This window comes from Microtus pennsylvanicus, chromosome 4, assembly GCF_037038515.1.
Source record: "Microtus pennsylvanicus isolate mMicPen1 chromosome 4, mMicPen1.hap1, whole genome shotgun sequence".
Classification (NCBI taxonomy): Eukaryota; Metazoa; Chordata; class Mammalia; order Rodentia; family Cricetidae; genus Microtus; species Microtus pennsylvanicus.
In genome coordinates, this window is record NC_134582.1 from 21,832,672 (window position 1) to 21,854,694 (window position 22,023).

Genomic DNA, 22,023 nt, shown 5'->3' on the forward strand with positions numbered 1-22,023 from the left:
TTGACAAAATGTTTTATCACAGTAACGAGAAACAAATTTAAAATACTTAAAATGTTCTAACCACTCCTCTTAAGTTCTTTGCAATTATAAGCTCATTTTAGTTAGCATCGGCCTTTTGAAACAGACACTTTAATGTAGCTAGGGAGACCTAGAAGTGACATTAGAAAATATGGAGGTGTAACAAGAGGAATAAGAGGAAAGCAGCTGACTAGTGTTGTAGAATATTATTTTAAGGTGTGTTACATTTGTTTATGTTCTGCGATATTTAATGATGTAAAGAAGTGTTGCTTTTGCTTAGGCTGCATTTAACTCTGTGAAGCTGTGTTATTATGCCTGTCTAAAACACCTGAATGGTCTAATAAAGAGCTGAACAGCCAATAGCAAGGCAGGAGAAAGGATAGGCAGGACTAGCAGGTAGAGAGTATAAATAGAAGGAGAACTCTGAATAGAGAGGAGAAAGAATGAACAAGGAGAGGAAGATGTCAGGGTCCAGCTACCCTGCCACACCACCAGTCACAGAGTAAGAGTGAAAGTAACATAAGTTAAAAAGGGAAGAAGGCCAAAAGGGAAAGGCATATGGGATAATTGAAGTTAATTTAATTTAAGAAAAGCTGGCTAGAAACAAGCCAAGGCATTTATAAGCAATAATAGGTGTCTCCGTATGTGATTTATTTGTAAACTGGATAGTGAAACACCCCCCCCCAAAAAAAACAAAGACCAAAAGAGTAATAAAATCATTTTAGCACCCAACATGGGGCTGGAGTAAAAAAAATCCAACAATCTAGGTTTGCAGTGAATACCCTCCTACCAATTAAGGCGGGGGATAGGTTTCCACTTAGTGCACTTAGCACATCTAACTGAAGGACAGTAGGCCCCCAGCGTGCTGTAACTGGAGGGAACCGTGCATAAGGGAAAGCAGCCAGAAAGCAATGAGCAGATCATTTTAGTTCTAAAAAGGTCAACAATAACGACACTGGCATGTCAGTCATTTTTCCACAGAGATGTATCATGGAGCAGTCGAGGAATTTCTACCACTTTCTATTCACTAGAATGAGATACTTTAAAAAGTAGATGGAAAAATGCAAAGTTTGTTTGCACAGTGCTGCTGCTGATGAAAATCCAGCCACTATGAAAAACTGTTATGTGACTCCTGGAAAATTTAAACATGGAATTATAAGTTCTAGTAATTCCACTTTGAAAATGAAAATGAGTTCTCACATAACCACTTATACATGGATGTTCACAGTAGCTCTGCTCACAAGACCAAAAGGTAGAAAGTAGCACATGTCTATCAACAGATAGACAAGACAATGTCTAACCACAGGTAGGATGGAATTCAGCTAAAACACAAAATAAAACAGTCAAATACTACAATATGGATGGACTCTGTAAGAGGAATAAGTGAAAGAAGGGAATCATAAAAGAATATAGGAGCGTGGCTTCATTTCTGTGAACTACCTAGGACAGGGAAATTTCAGAAAGGCTGAAGATCATTGTTCCTAAGGCATGTAGGCAGTGCAATGGGGAGAAAGGCACCTACCCGGGGCTAGCACTATTGGGAACTAGGCAGTCGTGATGGCTGGACACTGTCAGCTTACTTTTGCTGACAATCACCAACTTTATGCCACTTGCACAAAACACCCTAGAGACAGCCATTTTCCTGGGTCAGGAGACTGGGTCCTAAGACAGCACCCTAGAGACAGCCATTTTCCTGGGTCAGGAGACGGGGTCCTAAGACAGCACCAATGCACATCTGCATACCACAACCCCTAGCCGGCTCATCAGCACACGTTCCCACTCAATCCAGGCTCTCAACTCTTTCTGTACATTTTCATCTTCTGTTGTTCTTAAAGTGATGATTATGTTAAAAAATTTAATGTATTTCATTTACTTAGTGAATGTGTGTGTATGCATACACACATGAGCACATGCAAATGAATTGTATCAGTGGAGGTCATAGGACAACTTGCAGGAGTTTGTTCTTTTCTTCCTATGTGGGGCCAAGAGATTGAACCTAAGATTGTCAGTCTTGGTGGCAAGTGTCTTTGCCCACTGAGCCAACCTACCTTCCCAACCCCAAATTGTCTAGTTCAATCTTCTATTATTAAAACAGTTTTGATCTAGGACCAATTATGTATATCATTTTCCCTATAAATATGTTTACACAATTATTAATCAGTAATGCCTTAAGGTGTAATAAACACAATTTGAAAATTATGTAATAGATCATTCATTATCTTAAGGCTTCATCTCAATTTTGTATTTTCTGCTGAGTTTATATTTTTTTTTGTGTGTGTTTATTTTTCAAGACACTGTATAGCCCTATCTGGCTTTGAACTTGCCGCAATCCTCCTGACTTGGCATCCTGAGTGCTGTGGCTACAAGCGTGGCCATCGTGCCAAGTAGATTTACTGCTGATTACACACACAGTTTCTAAAGTACAACCAACACCTCCAACAACAACACCTGAACCCACTGGGATCACACATACTTGGCAAGTTGTTTCTCAGCATCTGCACACAGCTCCAGAAGCCCCATCAGCACAGCGGACACATCCATGTAAGGCTCCCACACAGTGAACCCTCGCCCAATCAGGTCAATGGCAGTTCTCCGGATGGTGCTGTGAGGAGGAAGCTTGGGACTTGGTGGCTGTAGCAGAAGAAATGTCAGTGCCTTACCTAAAAAAAAAAAAAAAAAAAAAAATCAGAATATTAAGTGTACTTTGAAAATATAAATATACTTCAATTTTTCCCAAAAGGGTTTGAACAATAAACCCCTAAGAGATTTTAAGCTTATACTTTGTTTAGCCCTATATTTTCAAGAGGAAAACTTAGGCCACACACAACATTTTACAGTATATTAAGTGCTTAATTATATAACAATTATATATAAATATATACTTCTATATTTAAACATGAGTGACCTAGCTCCCGATGCTCTATTCAAATCAGAATCACAAATTAATGATGGTTCAAATAGTGTAACCTTTTTATTGTATCTAACACAGGTAATGGGCAAACATGCCCATCTTTAGATGGACTTGTCTTTAAAGGCGTTATCAGTGGAGGGGCTACGGAAGGCACCATGTGAGATTTGAGGTTTGAGACATTTCTTTCCACATTCTGGTACAGTTATAATACCATTCTTCACACAAGTTTATTATATAAATAATAGTAGCATAACAGAATTTCTAAGTCTGATGTAGCCATCTAGCTTTGGATCTGCATGTTCCCTTGTATACTGAAGGCTGAGCCTAGTGACAGGAAAGCTCAGTGGCCATTAACTACAAAGGACCATTGACTTTAAAAGGCACCTTGACACTCAAAAGGGGAACCACTAGAAATCATGGGGATTTAACTAATTAATATATTCATTCATTAGGGTTTTTGTTTGTTTGTTTATTTTTGTTTTTTTGACAGATTCTCTGTGTGAGGCCCTGACTGTCTAAGAACTCACCATGTAGACCAGGCTGGCCTCAAAGGCACAGACATCTGCCTCTCTGCCTCCCAGGTGACAGAATTAAAGGCATATGTCATCACCCGAGGCTAAGAAAACTAATTTTGAAGAGCTTCTTTTGTTTGTTCTCCGAAGGAGAAGTTACAAAGCCATTCTGGAATTGTAGCACAAGCAACCCGTTGAGACAGGGAACACTGGCATCAGGTACACTCTGAGGGAGAAGCAGGCTTTCCTAACCTTTAGAGACTGCCACTTCAGTTACTCACCGAGCCTCTGTATCCTTGTCTATGAAGAAGTGGCAATGATTGCTTTCTCCGATGAAAGGTACACATGTGTACTGTGCTTATGCTACAGAATGGATTCCCAGCGAACTACCCTAGTAAGTGCTCAAAACAAGGCATGCTGGGTTCATAAAGAACATGATCAGTTAGTACCCACTTTCCTTCCTTCCTTCCCTTATTACTTATTGTGTGTGTGGATAACATCAGAGACAACTTCTGGGAGATGGTTCTCTCCTATTATGAGAGTGCTGGGAAGCAAATTCAAGTGAGCAGGCTTGGAAGCAAGAGCCTTTCCTGCTGAGTCATCTCACTGACCCGATGCACCCATTTTCTTAAAAGTGTATACCTGACACAAAAATTAACTACTTATTCTTCAATAGTCAACTACTGAGTAGAATGGCTTGAAATGGAGGTGAAAAGGAAAAGTTCTATTAGACTGAGTCTACGGCTGCATTCTGTATATGGCGGTTCTGAACTTCTCAGTCACAGAACCTTTTAAATGAAATGCAAATACATGCAATGGAATTTTATTCAGTTATAAAGAAAAATAAGATCATACATTTGTAAGAAAATGAATGGAAATGGCAAGCACATTAAGTGAAATAACTCAAATTCAGAAAAAAAATACCACAAATTTCTCTTAGATTCTAATTTTTATACATGTTTCTAGGGGTGTGGGTGGAGCTCATAAAACTAGAAAAGGAAGCATCAAAGTAGAAAAAGATGTTCTTGGGAGGCAGGGAGAGTAACAGATCACCTGTGACTTAAAAGAGAAGGGAGGCTAGCTCCTGCCTATAAAGCTTGACAACCTCAGTTTGGCCCCTTGGCATAGGGAAGCTGTCCTGACACTGTCTGCATGCTGTGGCCTGGCAAGGCTCTGCTCCCATCCACACCACACCTCCACACAACAAACAAACAGCAGGGGCGCTATGGGGAAGGGAGGAAGACCAGCAGAGGGGAATTAGCAGGACAGAGGAAAGGAATGAGGCAAGAGCATCATCATCAACAACAACAAAAGAACACATGAAAGTACCACAACAAAATCAATACTTAAGAAAACTTGTTAAACAGACACACACACACACACACACACACACACACACACACACACACACACACACACACACACCTGGTATATACCAAATCATTTCCCCTAAAACACTACATACATAGACACAGCCATCAATTCTGTGTCAGAATGACAAAGCAGTCATGACCATGGGTTCACTACTCATACATAAAACTAAAAAAATAAAGTATACTCAGAAGGTCTCTGAGGGGAAAAAAAAAGAATCTCCCTGAAAATACTTCATAAGGGAGTCATGAATTTACCCATGTTCAACCACATCAATGAACTAGTAAACCTTTTATGCTTTGGTTTCAGAACAAAGAATTAACATATTCCTTTTTAAAAAGCAGTCTACTATTCTTTATACTCTGGCCATGTCTTTCAAACATGTCTGTGCCATTTCCTCTTTCTGTTAACTGTGCCAGTCTCTTGAGGGCAGGAATGGTATTTCTTGTTCCCGTCTGCATCTTCCAGCTTCCACAGCACAGCACACACTGGTGCCTACCGTGGATCTCGTATCTGCCTCTACTGCATGTGCATTCTGAAAGCAGTCCCTAATTACGTAAGTCAGAATGCTGGTACAAAATGACAAGAGAACTGTCACCTTCCTGTTTGTTTTCAGGAAGTTGTAGAAGCGGCAGAGAAACCCATTCTGCTGTTCTCTGCAGACTTCCTAAAGCAACAGCAGGAAAGACTTCCAGTCTCAGGGGGGCTCCCTTAGGGAGTAAGTTTCCTAGATACAATGTTTTAAGCATTTCAGTGGTCAGCCCCTCTTACTGCAGGCTGCCACATGTTTGCTGAAGTTTGTCTATGTTGTGGCCTGATGTCCAATCAGGCATTGGTTCGAGAGGTTGGTCGGAGAGGCAGGGTTCACATTCAGCTGGTGGGAATGGATCATAGAGTTCCCTAGCATACTTGAGAAAGAGTCCTGAAGGGAGAAGAGATAGAGTAGAAGGATTCATGGGCCTTTCTGAGCACAGAAGTAAACTGCGGCAGTGGGTGTTTCGTTGTCCTTTGTGATTACCTCAGGTTTTTAGCTTTCATACTTGTCACTGAATTTTATAATAGACGATAAATGAAATCACATTATATGGCACCCAATATGGGCCCCATTTGTAGGCAGAGTTTTTTCTGTCCTGCCAGTCAGCTCTATCCTACCAGTTGGCACACAAATAACCACATAGAGACTTCTTATTAATTATAAATGCTTGGCCGATAACTCAGGCTTATTACTAACTAGCTCTTACGTCTTAAATTAACCATATTTATCTATGGTCCACCACGCGGTGGTACCTCTTTCCAGCATGGCATGTCCATTTCCTGCTTCCTCTGCATTTGGCTGGTGATTCTGTCCTTCTTCCTCCCAAGGTTCTCTCAGTCTGGCTCTCCCTCCTATGTTCTTCCTTCCTAGCTATTGGCCAGTTGGCACTTTATTAAACCAATGAGGGTAATACATATTCACAGTGTACAAAAGGATTATTCCACAGCATTTTTCCCTTGTCTAAATAAAAAGGAAGGTTTTAACTTTAACACAGCAAAAGTATATATAACAAAAACAGTTATCAATTAAGAATTATAGTTACAATATCTAGTCTAATTGTATTTGGCAAAATTAGAGACAATACTCTACTATCTATCTTATCTTTGTCAGTCTGAAGTTTTATACCTAATTTACCTTTTATCATAACAAAAAACCTTTAATTTTTGTATTTAATCTTTAACTCCATAAAAGACCCCAGAACGGTATAATATTACCTAATGACAGGAACATCTGGCTGCCTAGACAGTTACCCAAAGTTAATTTAAGATGTAAGGGCTAATTATTAACAAATATAAGCTATCAGCTGAGCATTTATAGTTAATAAGTTCTGTGTGATTATTTGGGAGTTGCTTGGCAGGACAGAACTGACTGGTAGAAGAGAACTCCACCTATACATAAGAGTTCTAAGTGATGGACCGGGCTGCTCTCTAAGGGCCTCGATCTAGAGATGCTGAGGACAGCTTCCTCACAACTCAGACATATTCATTCTGAGAAAAACAACAACACAAACAAATAACAACAGCAAAACAATAAAAGACTGGCTACTTGGTATTTCCTATCACTGTTCTGGTGTGGTAGAAAGGGCAATCTGGAGGAGGTGACCACATGACCTTGAATGAAACGGCAGGGAGGAGAAACCAGCAAGGGTTTCTCAGAAGACTCTTATGCCCGCAGTGCACCATCAGAGTGCCTGTTCCTCTCATATGTGGTAGTGACCAGCCATGGATGGTAAAGATGGTGCCTAATGTGAAACACAAGATCTCTGAGCACCATTGCCCATGCATCAATCATTCAATGACCTTCTGCAGTTTAAACTGTAGTCTCCAGATAACAAAGATTTCAACCATTATGCCAGGGCAAGTTTCACAGATCTGGGAACCCATGTGGAAGGCATCAAAAGAGAAGAGAGAGAAATGGCTATCTCCACACATGGCTTTAAAGTCTATTAATAAGAAAATATTTTTTTGAATTTTTTTATGAGTTGTTTTAGAATTACAAAGACATACAAATGCCAAAATTCCACATCTGTACCAGAGAACTTATTCAAAACAACATACGTAAATCACAGACGTTACAAAGTTATACTGAATTAACTCTTCTGGTTTCAAGACACGTTGGTCAGTAAAGATGGTGAGAACTCTCCTGTGTACCAGGTTTTTTCTTTTGGACTACCAAACAGCTCCCAAAACATAACACAGAGACTTTTTATCAGTCATGAATGCTTGGTCTTAGTTTATGCTTGTTTCTGGCTAGCCTTTTTTATTTAACTTAAATTAACCTGTTTCTCTTCATCTACATTTGGCCTGGGGGCTTTCAACTTTCTTTCCTTCAGTATATATTACTTTCAGTACTTCTCATGTCTGTCTGGAAACTGCATGGCTTCTGGCCCCAGGCATCTCCCTCTCTTTCTTCCTTGTGCTCTTCTCCTTCTTCTCACACTCCCATTCTTTTCAAGCTACATTTCTCCTCCTATTTGTTCTCTCTGCATGACAGCCCCACATATCTTTTCTCTGCCTAGCTATTGGCCATTCAGCTTTTTGTTTTGCCAACCAGGTGCTTTAGGCAGTCAAGGTGAAACAAATGCAACATGAACGTAACACATTACACAGTTAAAGTAACATTTTGCAGTACAAACAAATGTAACACATCTTTGCCTAGTTAAAGTAATATTCCACAACACTCCACAATCTAAATAATGACATCAATGCCCTACAGGAAATTTAAGTAGGAATTAGCTAATCAGAGGCAAAGGTAAATGGAAGAAAACAGTCAAAGCAAAGCAAAACACAGAAAGATCTGGAAATTACATAGAATTTTGTATGACTCTGAACAGGAAAGTACTATAGGGTATGTAGCAAGCAATTTCTGCTACTCCTCCCTGCTTATCTTAGAATGAAATTCTTCCCTCTCTCCCTCCTTCCCTCTCTCTCCCTCTCATCCCCTCCAATACCCCCTCACCTTTCTTCATCCCTTTCTCCCACCCACCTCATGGTGCTAGGGACTGAAGGTAGGCATCACTCATGCTAAACAAATAGTATGCAGTGAGTCATAAACTAAGTATTTAACAAACAACATTCTGCCTTTCACTTATTCTAGCTTCCTTTTAGATTTGTTTTTATTCTTAATTATGTGCACAGGTGTGGTTGCCTAGAAGTCAGAACAGAGCATTGAATCCCCTCAAAGTGGAGTTAAAGGCAACTGTAAGTCTTCCCGTGTAGAGCTGGGATTCAAACTCAGGCCTGAGCCACATCTCCAGTCTCCAGGTCTCCAGACAAGCGTTTGATACCTCTTTCATGGTAATTTTTACTTGGTCATTTATTTCCAACCTGATCCATATCCAACACTCCCTTGGTCATGTGAAACGATAAAAAGGCCTTCCTTCCCTGGCATAGGCGTAGCACAGCGCGGCATTCACAGCTGCAGCTTGGCAAACCCTGCTTTAAGTTGTATGTGTGCAACACAGTCAGCCACCCTGATTTCCAAGAGTCACCTACAAACCTGTCTTAGCCCAAGGCCCGATTCCCAGGGTTCTAAGATTAAATGAGAAAAATATCAACAATAAGGTATCTATCTTAAAAGAAAAGTTATTAAATGAAAAAGAATGCTTATTTGAGGTGATAATGGGATTACTACTTTCTTGGTAGAATTACCTTCTTAACATCTTAATGGAATACAGACATTTTCAAAACCATTACATACAAAAGTATTTTCTAATGTTGGTATCAGACAAAAGAAAAAACTTGAAACAGTTCTAAATTTCCTCAAATGTAATTAGATATAATTCTATAAGTTTTACTGGTTTATGGTACTTCAAACACTGCAAACCACAGCCACTTAGAGAGATTTAATGTCGTGAGGAACTAAAAAGAAATGCTGTCTCTATGACTCACAAATACTAAGCCCTACTCCTGGGCACCGGCTCAGGACTGCACACGCCAAGGGGCTCTACCCCAACTCACCACAGACTAAAATTATACATTGCTTTGTGCAACCTGGAGCCACAACCAAAGTCAAATGACGGAATTCTTAGCTTTCCCTATCTGTAAGTGGTACGGACAGCGACAGCTTTACAGTGAGAATTCAGCACGCAGCTTGTCACCATCACCTCAGTGCAGCTGAGTGTACAAACACAATGCCAACTTCAGACAGAGACTCGGCCCGGGAGAACGAAATAAAAGCTGAACATACAGAAGCCCAGCACTGGATAAATCACAATTAACTCAGAGCCTCTGGCTGTTGAGAAAATTTTGTCAACATACAGCCAACAGTGATATCAATAGCTAATATTTTAGTGCAATTTTACCTTATTTCTTAGTGTTTGAAGGTATCAACTTTAATCTTAATCATTTTGAAAAGTGCTATAAAGGAGCAATGGTTCAAGAAAACGTTTATGCTTTGTTCTAACAGTAAAACACTAAAACTGAGGAAAGGGCTGAGACCAGAAAGCCAAGCAGAGCCCCTCTGTGCTGCGCTGAGAAGAGGCAGCAGGGCTCACTCACTGCCTTGTCACAAGGAATACTATTCAAGCAGAAACTGAACAGTATTCAATTCACTTCAATTCAATCAAAAATAAAAATCCCAAAACAACAACAAAAACAAAAAATAAATAAATAAAATCAATAGTGCTTATATTTTGTAGTTGTCTCCCTAGTTACAATGGCTTTTCAAAAATAAATATACAAATCATAGCTCACAGGCACACGAATGCCTTTGTGCTGTAATGATATTACAGAAATGCTTAATGAATTTGTATTCTGAAACATGTATTTATCACAAAACACAGACTCGATTTATTAAAGAATGTTATATATATAGTACATAAAAACGTTTCATTAGCTGAAAAGACATAGCTAAGCTATACACTTCTATGGGCATCAGGTATTCTTTTCATCATCGTTTCTTTAATAACATCCATATACTACTGTTTCGCTTTTGCCCACTGACTGAACCTCAGAGTGAGACCTTCCGTTCCACTCAGCACATCACAAACACAAGAGGCACGTAGAAAAGCCAGCTTGTTTAGTCCACATAGGATACACACACCCCACATAGCCACCTGCCTGCTACACACAATAGCACATCACCAGAGTGTATGTATTTATTTCCACAGCCAAGTTAGCAGATCCCACCAAGACACAAACTGAATTTTATAGTACTGGTCTGCTCAGTTTGTCACTAAACAAGAAAAGATCTTTGCAAAAGTGTGAAACCAGCGACATTCTGCCCAGGCTCTCATTTGTAATTTTTTCAACCCTTTCACGGTAATTTTGCCCAAGACTTATCATCCTTTCTTGTTTGAAACTGAAGAGCTCACAGGACTCCTGCGCTTACCTACACTGTGTCTAGCACTCACTGCCATAAGCATTCTAGCAGTCCGCACCCTGCCAGCAGGAGCCAGCTGCACTGGGTAACTATAGGCTGCAGAAGAAGGGAGGACAACGTAAGAGAGGGGAGGAGGCATCAAGATCAGAGCAGCTCTGGGTTTTATGGCAGAAGCTTCAGTTGTACGGCAACCAATGCTGATGGGAAAATATTAGCCAGAAAGAAAATATTTAAGAAATAAAAATTAAAACTGAAAACAGTATCAAATCAGACTTCAGCAAGGGAAAATTAAATGATATTTTCTTATTGGTTTAAAACATGATTAACACTTCACAGCATTTTTCTACATGGCTTCAGAGACCAAACCCTGCTACCATCATAGCTACTGGAAGGAGACATAATAATCTCTGCTCCGCTCACTCCCTTACTGGGCAACAGTCCTAGTTACAACAACCTCATTCAGCAGACTTGGACTCACGGATGAAGAAACAGCCACTAACTGTCCACTAACTGCAGAGAAGGAAAAGGGGTCATTTAAAAAAAAATACTTTAATTAATAGCTCAATTACAGGGAAATTCCTGAGGGAAGGAATATTATATACACTTTAAACCAAATGAATTTATTATGATTTATGCCATTACAATGAGTGCAAAATGAATAAATAATGATTAGCCACTTATTTCAAAGTGTAACCTAGTGAATGAAGCCTTTTCCCACTTGCTTTGCCCATCAAAGAACAGGGATGGCAGAGGGCCAACAGAGTTCTATTTCTTTGCTTCATACATTCTGGGGATTCCAACACATTGCATCACACAGGTACTTAATATGATTAAAAATGACACTAATATGTGTGATTTGTAAGTATGGAATAATTAGCAAACACTTTAATTACTAGTTGCTGGAGGCACAGGCCTTTAATACCAGACTTATGAAGCAGAGGCAGGAGGAGTTCTGTGAGTTCCCGGCCAGGGTTACATAACAAGACTTCGTCTCAAAAACAAACAAATAAGCCAGACAATAGACACACACTCTCAGGCAATCGTTTTGCTTTCTGTACAGTGTAAAAAATAAGTCTTCATTTCTTTTGATTAAAGGATTAAATGATCCATTTTGAAATAATTACTAGTTTCCTTTCTTACAATGAAGAGTATAAATTCAAGGTCTTTTGGATACAAAGTACAATTTTTTTCCTTGACTTACTGAATGTCAAATTAACAAAGCTATACCACATAGGGGAATTCAGTCTCGTTTTGCTTTGGTATAACTCATTTTGGACAACAGACTAAAACATGAGATAGTCTGGCCATCCTACCAACACAGGGGTACTGCCCAGTGCACATGGCCTTCTACCTAAGACAAGTAGAAAGGGCCAGTGGTTGAGAAGTTGTGGGCCGTCAATGAAGAACAGAAGTGGATGTTTACAAGATCAGAGGCCTGTTAAAAATCTATAATCTACTGAATGTTGGCCAATCCAAACTTTTCTTTATTCTCCTCTCAGCAGGTGAAGGGCTCCTGCAGGACTCATCGATGAGAGGGCAGGAAGGAGGTAGGGGAAGGGACCCCACTGATGAAGTGCTGGTTCATGCACTTCAGAGCTAATTATCTTTTCATAAGCAGTCTCACTGAGGGCCGGAAATGAGCCAGGTACTACTTTCAGTCCCAAATTTTAGGCTTCTACAATGCTTCGGTAAGAGCCAGATGACCCCACAGATACATCAAGTACTACAAGTGCTGGGCAGAAGAACAAAGCACAGCAGCCGAGGAAGTGAGGGAAAGAGCAGGGAAGAAGATGGCTCGGAGCTTGAGCAGAGTTAGAGAAATTCATGACTGCTTTAGGAGAAGCACAAAAGGTCTGAGGAAGGTGCCTGCCCAGGACACCTGGGACAGTGAAAACCTCAGTGTAGCTGCATGGCAGTGAACAAGGGGGAGGAGCAGCAGGACATGTGGGCACAGGAGAAGTCACACAACGGACTGTGCAGGGCTCTTCAAATGTGGGCTTTACTCTAAGTGCCATGAGGAACTCTGGGGGATATAGGGAGCAGAGTGGCCTTGTCTTGTTTCACAGTGGGAAAAAGCTGGTGCTGTGCACAGGACACATTATATATAGTTGGGGAAAAGGTGACATTAGGAAGGCCACATGGGAAGAGCTTCCAAAGACTCAAAAAAAGATAGCAGACCAGCAAGAACTGCAGTAGTTGTGGAGGTTCAAAGTTGTTTTAATGGCAGACCATAGAGGATTCATTTAGGGCTTAGCTATTTTCATGACAGAGAGGAAGCAGGAGTCCAAGGATTCTGGCACAAACAACCAATGTGAATGAGAGTTTACCAAATGCCATTTACCAAAAACAAGCTAACAGCAGAAAGAGCATTGTCTGCCTGCTGTTTATGCAGGGGACAGCGATCTAGTGTAGTTTTGGATATTTCTCTTTGCCTCTCTCCCTGTTACCCCTCTCTCTGTATATGTATGAATTGTTTATGTACATATATGTGCCATGACACACATGTGGAGGCCAAGGGACAACCATGGTGCTCACCTTCCACATTGTTTGGGACAAGGTCTCTTGTTTTTAACTGCAGACAGGGTTCCAAGGACTATTTCTGTCTTTGCCTTCCATCTCGACACAGCAGTGCTGGGGTTATAGGTGTGTGTCAGCAGGCCTGGCTTTTAGGTCCATCCTGGAAAGTCCAGCACACCATGCTGCAGGGCAAGTGCTAGCCATCCCCCTAGCCCAACTGTGGACACGTGAGGGTGTGTGAGGACCATGAGTGAAACCATTATGCGTGCCTTGGAATACTGTGATGGTTAGAAGGTATGTTCAGGAGCCAGTCGCACACAAAGCAACTCTACTATGACAAACTTAAGGCAGGCTCTAATACATTAATGAACCAGCCCTAAGCTGTAAGTCCTGAAGGTGCCCAAAGGTCAAGACAAGAACTAGAACTTTAGAGGCAGCCCAACCCCGTGCCTAAGACATGGCATCTCAAATCACTGCACTGATTTCCAGTGGCAACAGGGCTTTGAGACTGGCTTACTATAACACAGAATATTTGAAAGGCGATCGCATGTAGACATCTTAATTGCCAAGTGCCTTACAGCCGCTGGCTCTGCTCCTCACAGGGGGGGTTGTTAGCTGAATTCCTGGATATGTGGGTTTAGGTATAAAAACTAAGGCTAAATTTTAATCTGGAAAACAACCATTTATTTGCGTAAAGAATGAACATAAATGCAAGAGAACTTTTAAATACCAAAACAGTCAGTGGCCAAAGAGGCGAGAGAAGATGCTACCTCAGAAACCATGAGAAGGAAGTTTCAGGTTCCAACAGAGCTAGAACTGTCACGTGTGACAACAAACTGACAAAAAGGCTAAAATGTGATAATGGGATTTGCCACCTTGTAAGTTATAGGTGATATTAATTCGGTTTCAGTAGAGTGAAAGATAATACTTAATATATAGATACATATCTATATATTAAATATAATCTATTCAAATGAAAATATTTTTACTTCCTGTGCTGATGGATGATTCCCATGAGTACTGATAATAACTTGTTGACCACGCAGCCTACTACTGGTGGAGAAGGGTGAGTAAGTGCAAGCATTTGAGTTTATGTTCTATACACATGTTTATCAGCCATCTGTGGACCTCATCAGCTTTCAGGAGCAGTCAGAGTGAGGCTCTAGCCTTTAATGCAGAGAATAGCCTTTCCAAGACGGATTTCCCTCGTCCTTCCCACATTACCAAGGTCTGGGTGCCACAGGACTGCCCTTTGATCCTTTGTCATCCAGGTGCTATTAAACATCTGGTGGAGGGGACTTGTCTATTAAATCCCAGAGTTCTGAAGTTACTGCTCAATCTGAGGAACATACTCAGTTCTTTTGTCCATTTGCACAACTGTAATATATATAAGAACCCAACTATTAATTTTTTACCATTCCTTTCTTGTTTATTCCCAAGATCTCATATTCGTATCATATCACAATAAAAAGCATTTCAACTTTTAAGAGACACAGTTCTTAAAAATTCAAACTCTTTAAAAGTCGTCTTTTAAAAATACCTTGTCTTTTGTAACGCTGTAAGTCTCTCCAAAATATCCAAAATTACTTTAAAATTACAGGCGCTCAGTTGTGGTTTACACGAAATAAAAAACAAGTTAGAGATTTATTCTTTCAAAAAAGGAAGAGCCAGGACAGAGTTGCAGTCACATCAAAGCAAAACCAAAATCCAGTGGTGTAAAGGGCTCAAGGTGAGATATCTGTGATTTGCTCATGATCTTGTGAGCTCCAAAAGGTCTAGCCAGCTCCACTTCTCTGGCTCTGCTATCCAAAGCATACATGGTTTCCATCAGAGGCTCAAGCCAGCTCCCCACTCCACGCTTGATGCTGTCCTTGGTAGTTGTCCCATGCACTGGCATTTCCAAAATGCTGGGCTCTCCACTGCAACTTCACTCTACCCATGCCACGTAATACCAAAACTAAACTTCTCTCCATGACTCCTTTAATTCTGGGGATCAACCAAGGCTGAACCTTCGCCAATGGTTTCTCCTACCCTCTTACTGTGCCAAGCCTAGCCTGCTTCCCATGACTCCTTCAAGCCTTCCCAACCAATACCACCTGGGAAAATCTTACATATTAAGGAACCCAACTATTATTTAAAAGTACAAGAAACTAGGGGCTGGAGAGATGGTTCAGTGGATAAGAATTCTTGTTGGTCTTTTAGAGAATCCAGGTTTGATTCATAGACTCTACATGGTGACTCACTGCCATTATTAACTCCAGTTGCAAAGATCCAGGGGTTCCAAAACCCCTCTTGAGACCACCACAAACATTAAGCACATACAAGGTGCCCATACATATATTTGGGCGCAAATAGTCAAACATATAAAATAAAAAATCATATGAAACCAAACAATGATCATCTCTCATAAAACTACCATTAACCAAGAGGGAGGGAGAAATCCGCAAAAAAAAGAAAGGAAGAAAGAAAGAAAAAAGAGTGGGAAGGAGTAAAATACTCCATTATAACCTCACAACAATATCTTCTTTTAAACAGTTCATTCAAGATAATTAAGGAATCCGGGCGGTGGTGGCGCACACCTTTAATCCCAGCACTTGGGAGGCAGAGGCAGGCAGATCTCTGTGAGTTCGAGACCAGCCTGGTCTACAAGAGCTAGTTCCAGGACAGGCTCCAAAACCACAGAGAAACCCTGTCTCAAAAAACCAAAATAAATAAATAAATAAATAATTAAAAAAAGATAATTAAGGAAGTCATACTCTCATTGCAAGCTATCTTATGATGAGAGCATAAGTGAAGAATAAAGTCATATGGAAATTACTTGATCTCTTTTCTAACAACAGTAAATCCTGAGCTGGAACAAAGAGCTGCTGCAGGTTAACCTCTCACGGGTATATAGTGGAGACCACTAAGGCTGTACCCACAGCATTTGTTAAAGCCCAAGGAAGCTGTGGCACGCAGACTGAAGCCAGCATATAAGTCCGTTCAGAATTGGTCTAGGTACCGGGAAAAGGACAAACACCAACTTTCTCAATGCATGCACTTTAAACAGCTCCCTTTCTACACATTTATTTTACTGAATGTGAATAAGGATTGGGGAAGATGGGCAAACAAAAGTCACTTGGCTGCCCGTTTCTCAGTCTGGACATCTTTGTTTAAGCTTTGACTTGGCTTAAATGAACGAATTAATATTGACAAAAACATCAACTAAGCTAATGAGTTGTTAGTTAAAGCAATAAACATGTCACATTAGAGTCAGCGCAGTAAAGAGGTAATTAGCCCTGGGAAGGCCCTGCTGATTGGAGCTGTTGAAGTCCTCTGCTCTTAACCTTTGAGTCCATTATCTAACCCAGAAGTGGTGGCTATGTTAATGGGAACGCTCCAGTAAACACCAGCTCCCTACTCAAGTCTACCCACCGCTCTAGGATGCCAAGGGTGTCAGTGTGCTTACAAGAGCTCCGGAAAAATCTAAACGAGTCTTGGCTATTAGTGCTCAATTAGAGATGGTCAAATATATTTTTAAAATATCCCGGTTACTCTGTATTTTTTTTAATAGATGGAGTCCCAGCAATGTATCAAGTAACATAAGCTGTAACAAAGAAAAAGTCATGTCGATCTCAAAAATACCTGAAGCAACCAACATCACAGACTAAAAATCCTAGATGATTTACACGCGTTTAAGAAGAACTGCCCCACGCTGTTACTTCTGGAGAGTGCTGCTTACACAGACCACCTTAGAGCATTTCTCTAAGACGCTGCTGCTGGGCCCTTTCACTCGCTTTACGGAGTGAGCTTCAGGATGACTAAAACTAGTAGTTCAGCCTGGAAATCACAAGGAAGGATGAGAAATTTATACGGTTGTAAATCCAGAGCATATCCTGTGAATAAATTTCCTTCTCTGGTTTAGTGGCCCTGTCCTGAAAAAAAAGCAAGACCATGGGGAAAGCACAACTGGAATTTCACGATACTTATGTGAATTTCTAAAAATATTATCAAGCAGATGCAACATGTTGACATTGCTTCTCACAGAATATACAGGCAACTGTGAAGCAGACACTGTTACGTGTGCATATAAGCAGACTGATCAATCACTGTTGCGAGATGGGGGTTTGTCTTGGGAAACAGGGACCTTAAAAGTGAAGCTCACACTGCTGCTGCTGTCCACTTTGTGTGTCTAATGCCATTTCCTTTTACAGGGGATAAAGATATTTATTGCCTCCTTATTTGATGAAAGCAAGGGTTTGATGTGCAGTTCCCTGAAGTGTAGTATGTGAGTGGTGTGTGTGTGTGTGTTTTAGAGGAAAGAGACAATTGAACATTTACTATACAGTAAATCAATATGTGCTATCTTTTCAGGCTGAGTAATTTTGGAAGGGACAGGAAGCAATTAGATGCTTCATACTGTATTGGCTAATGTATAATTTTAACGTTAAAAACATTTTTTCAAATATAGCTTTTTTCACTAAATCTGCAAAACAGCAACAGATTAATTTGCATCAGTTAATTCTTCAACATAACAAAATATCACTATAATCCAGTCTTCATTTTTAATAGACAAGAAGGAAGTAGCAGTGTCAGTGAAACTAAGAAGTTTATTTTCTGTTATTTCACTATCGTTGACATCTAAGTAAAACCTTAAACAGGCTATAGTACTTGCTTGTTTTATACACACACACACACACACACACACAAATCCTTCTAAATCACCTGGGATCAGTAATAAAAAAATAAGACCACAAAATATTGCCAATGCTTTATACCATGATTTAATTTCATACCACCAAATCATGTGTTCATATATAGGAATGTATAACAGCAATAGTGCTGCATCATTTAATTGAATTTGTTCATATACTGGAATGTATAATAGAACAATAGCGCTTCATCATTCTTGCTATTCTCACAGACCTGAGAATAATATACAGCACCAAGCCATAGTTTAAAATGTCAGGGTGAAGGCATCACAATGGGGAGGAGGGGGGGACACAGGTCCATGAAAATCACAACGTACTTCAGAAAATTCAAGTATTTTCTCTCACTTTACACCTTTCTCCTCAGCCTGCTTCCAATTAGAAGGAAAATCCTACCTTCATCTCCCTACTGGCTAAAAAACTTTGGGTAAAGCAGAGAGCTCTAAGGTAACTGGAGGTGAGCCCTGGTATATAGATCTTCTCATCTATTAAGACACTTATCTGGATGAGACCTGTTTCTTGAGTTGACAGTAGTACTCAGTAAGATAATGCATGGCCTGCAAACAGAGGTCAGGCTTTTATAGGTCATACTCCTCTCCTTCCATCGCCTCATTTTCATCATTTAGACCATTTTTTAATTTTTTCAAACATAGAGAAATTCATTACAACTATTCTTATATTTCAAAGGGGATTTTTTTTTAAGTGCAGAACTTCTTGGACACTAATCCTTTTTAAGGCGCCACAGACCATTTCAGCAAACAATGAGGAAACAACCATAAACTGCAAGTCAGGACTGAAAGATGCACAAAAGAAATCTGTATTTGCTCCCTAAGAGCAGACACAGGCTGTGTATTGACATGTGCTATTTCATTTAATTCTGGAAATAGTTTTTTTGAGAAATATAATACTAGTTTCATTTGGGGGGGAGGGGGTGATAAAAAATTGTTGCCAGAAACTATACACAACACATTATCGGTACTGCCAGAATGAAGGAAATTTTCTGACTTGGAATCCTAAGTTCTGTTCAAATTAGGTATGCTGTTCACACAAAAACGTATTATCTAGGTTATATCTTACAATTTTGGATGCTATCTGCAAAGGGGTTTTATGTTTGAAACTTCAGATGAAATACACCTTGAAGTTCTCTCCTGACAGCAATATACTAGATCTTAACAGTCAGGTACAGACTCCTTCCCACATGTATGAAGAGTGGAAGCCTTCATCAGAACTCCTCCAGGATGTTGGAGGCTGTTCACCTGAAACCCCACTGTATTCACACATCCAAACAAGGCAGGAAAAGGCAGCAGTATCACAACAACTAGCTTGCCCTTATTAACTCTGGCCTAGTTAAAGTGAGCTAGCAATGCCATTTTTCTTCCTTTCAAAATCTGTAGAGGGTGAATAAAATGTGAAAACGAGATCAATTCTGCTCTGAGACAGTAAAGGGGCTCAGCACAAGCCCTGTTTCAGTTATGGAAAGAATCAAACTGTACCAGTCAAGTGCGCACTCATAAAACTGTTACAGAGGCAGGAAAAAGAATACGTGTGTCCCCCAAAGCAACAAGGAGAGTTCATGGTTACTAAGAGAAACGAAGACTCTGCAAACAGCATACTGTCCACTGTGTAGACACTACAGAGACAGCACACTGCCCACCTGCATACATACTACATAGATAGCACACTGCCCACCTGTGTAGATGTGCACAGAGCACACTGCCCACCTGTGTAGATGTGCACAGAGCACAAGCCCACCTGTGTAGATGTGCACAGAGCACACTGTCCACCTGTGTAGATGTGCACAGAGCACACTGTCCACCTGTGTAGATGTGCACAGAGCACACTGTCCACCTGTGTAGATGTGCACAGAGCACACTGTCCACCTGTGTAGATGTGCACAGAGCACACTGTCCACCTGTGTAGATGTGCACAGAGCACACTGTCCACCTGTGTAGATGTGCACAGAGCACACTGTCCACCTGTGTAGATGTGCACAGAGCACACTGTCCACCTGTGTAGATGTGCACAGAGCACACTGTCCACCTGTGTAGATGTGCACAGAGCACACTGTCCACCTGTGTAGATGTGCACAGAGCACACTGTCCACCTGTGTAGATGTGCACAGAGCACACTGTCCACCTGTGTAGATGTGCACAGAGCACACTGTCCACCTGTGTAGATGTGCACAGAGCACACTGTCCACCTGTGTAGATGTGCACACAGCACACTGTCCACCTGTGTAGATGTGCACACAGCACACTGTCCACCTGTGTAGATGTGCACAGAGCACACTGTCCACCTGTGTAGATGTGCACAGAGCACACTGTCCACCTGTGTAGATGTGCACAGAGCACAAGCCCACCTGTGTAGATGTGCACAGAGCACACTGTCCACCTGTGTAGATGTGCACAGAGCACACTGTCCACCTGTGTAGATGTGCACAGAGCACACTGTCCACCTGTGTAGATGTGCACAGAGCACACTGTCCACCTGTGTAGATGTGCACACAGCACACTGTCCACCTGTGTAGATGTGCACAGAGCACACTGTCCACCTGTGTAGATGTGCACAGAGCACACTGTCCACCTGTGTAGATGTGCACAGAGCACACTGTCCACCTGTGTAGATGTTGCACAGAGCACACCATTCACCTTTATAGATGGTGCAGAAACAACACGCTGTCCATCTCTGAAGATGCTACACAAACAGCACTTCTCCACCTAAGAAGATGCTATAATCCGAAAGTCTTTGTCCCATAGAGTTCCTATGCTGAAATCAAATACCCCAAGTAAAAGCATAAAGAATCCAAGACTTTGAAATGACTTTTATGTCATTACTACTAGTGTTATATAGACCTCAAATAACCTGTTCAACCTTTCTGTCATACGACGATGTTGAGCAGAAAGTGCCATCTACAAGGTACAAGTCCTCATAATATGGAAAGCCTTCTGGCACTTCGATGGTGAACTTCCTAGCTTCCAAAACTATGAGCAAAAAATTCATGTGACTTAAAAATGATCTACTCTTGGCCTCCTCTCTAGCACCTCGAGTTACTTTGCAACAAACCCCACTTATAAATATTTCATCATGTCTGTCTTAAAGATTGAGGCATTAAAAACAACCCACAAAACTATTATCACGTCTGGAATAACAATCAATTCTTTAACTTCGTTGCGTGTCAGAGCTACAGTTGTATCCATTTTTTCCTGTGCCCCTCCCTGCTGCCCCACCTCTGCTTCTCCTTTTCTTCATTCTTTCCTTCACTACTTACCTACACTAATTATAATATAAGCCCCTCTTACATATAAGTTTATAGTTTGTCCTCTACCTATGTCAATTCCCATCTATAGTGGAGTTTCCTTAAGTGTGGCTCTGATGGTCACATGCTTCCAACAGTTTTCCAATGCTCTGATCTCTGTATCCCCACAAAGCAGTTGAGCAGCTTCCACCTGGAGAATGATGCACTTCCAGCAGAAGTTAAGGACGCTGTCTGACTGTCTTAGGGTGGGGTTGAGAACTATAGCCCAGGTCTGTTAATTCATTGTGGGGGGAAAAAACCAAATTTTATCATTCCATCTTAATTTATTGACTAGAACACTATTCTAAAGAGTTTCTGGGCTAGGAGAGATGGCTCAGCACTTTTTGTTTTGGCAGAGGATCAGAGTTCAGGAGTTCAGTTCCCAGCACCACATTGGGCAGCTCACCTGTAATTCCAGCTTCTGGGGATCTGACACCTTCTTCTGGCTTCCACAGGTTGCTACGCATACACTTCCCTGTCTGTCTGTCTGTCTCTTTTTCACATATACTCACAAATTAATAACATTCTTAAATATTTTAAAGGCGTGACAGAATTTCCTCTCCCTGCCAACTGATTAAACCAAGGCACACTCCCATAGAACACAGAATAAATGTTTATTTCCACTTACTTGCTCATTTCCAAGGTAACAAGGTAATTCCTTAAATCGTTACTATAACGACATTGAAGTGTACATGTCCCCAGCAAGCCTGGTATCATTTTGAACTTGGGATCAAAGTGAATTTGATGTTTCTGCTTGACTTCACCGAAATGTTATTCATGTTTTTAAAGTAAACGAAGTATTCATGTTTTTAAAGTAAATAAGTAAATATAGCTTATACTGCTCATAGAAATTG

The 22,023-nt window shown here is 40.8% G+C and overlaps 1 protein-coding gene across 3 annotated transcripts in view; it reads right to left on the minus strand.

The window, feature by feature from the left end:
- The window catches only part of Wdr7 (WD repeat domain 7), a 277,322-nt gene that overhangs the window by 74,618 nt on the left and 180,681 nt on the right, over positions 1-22,023 (minus strand). For all 3 annotated transcript variants that reach the window (XM_075968486.1, XM_075968485.1, XM_075968488.1), the window contains one exon: positions 2,492-2,678. In XM_075968486.1, the coding sequence (XP_075824601.1) occupies positions 2,492-2,678 (187 nt within the window). The remainder of the gene's footprint in view (positions 1-2,491; positions 2,679-22,023) is intronic.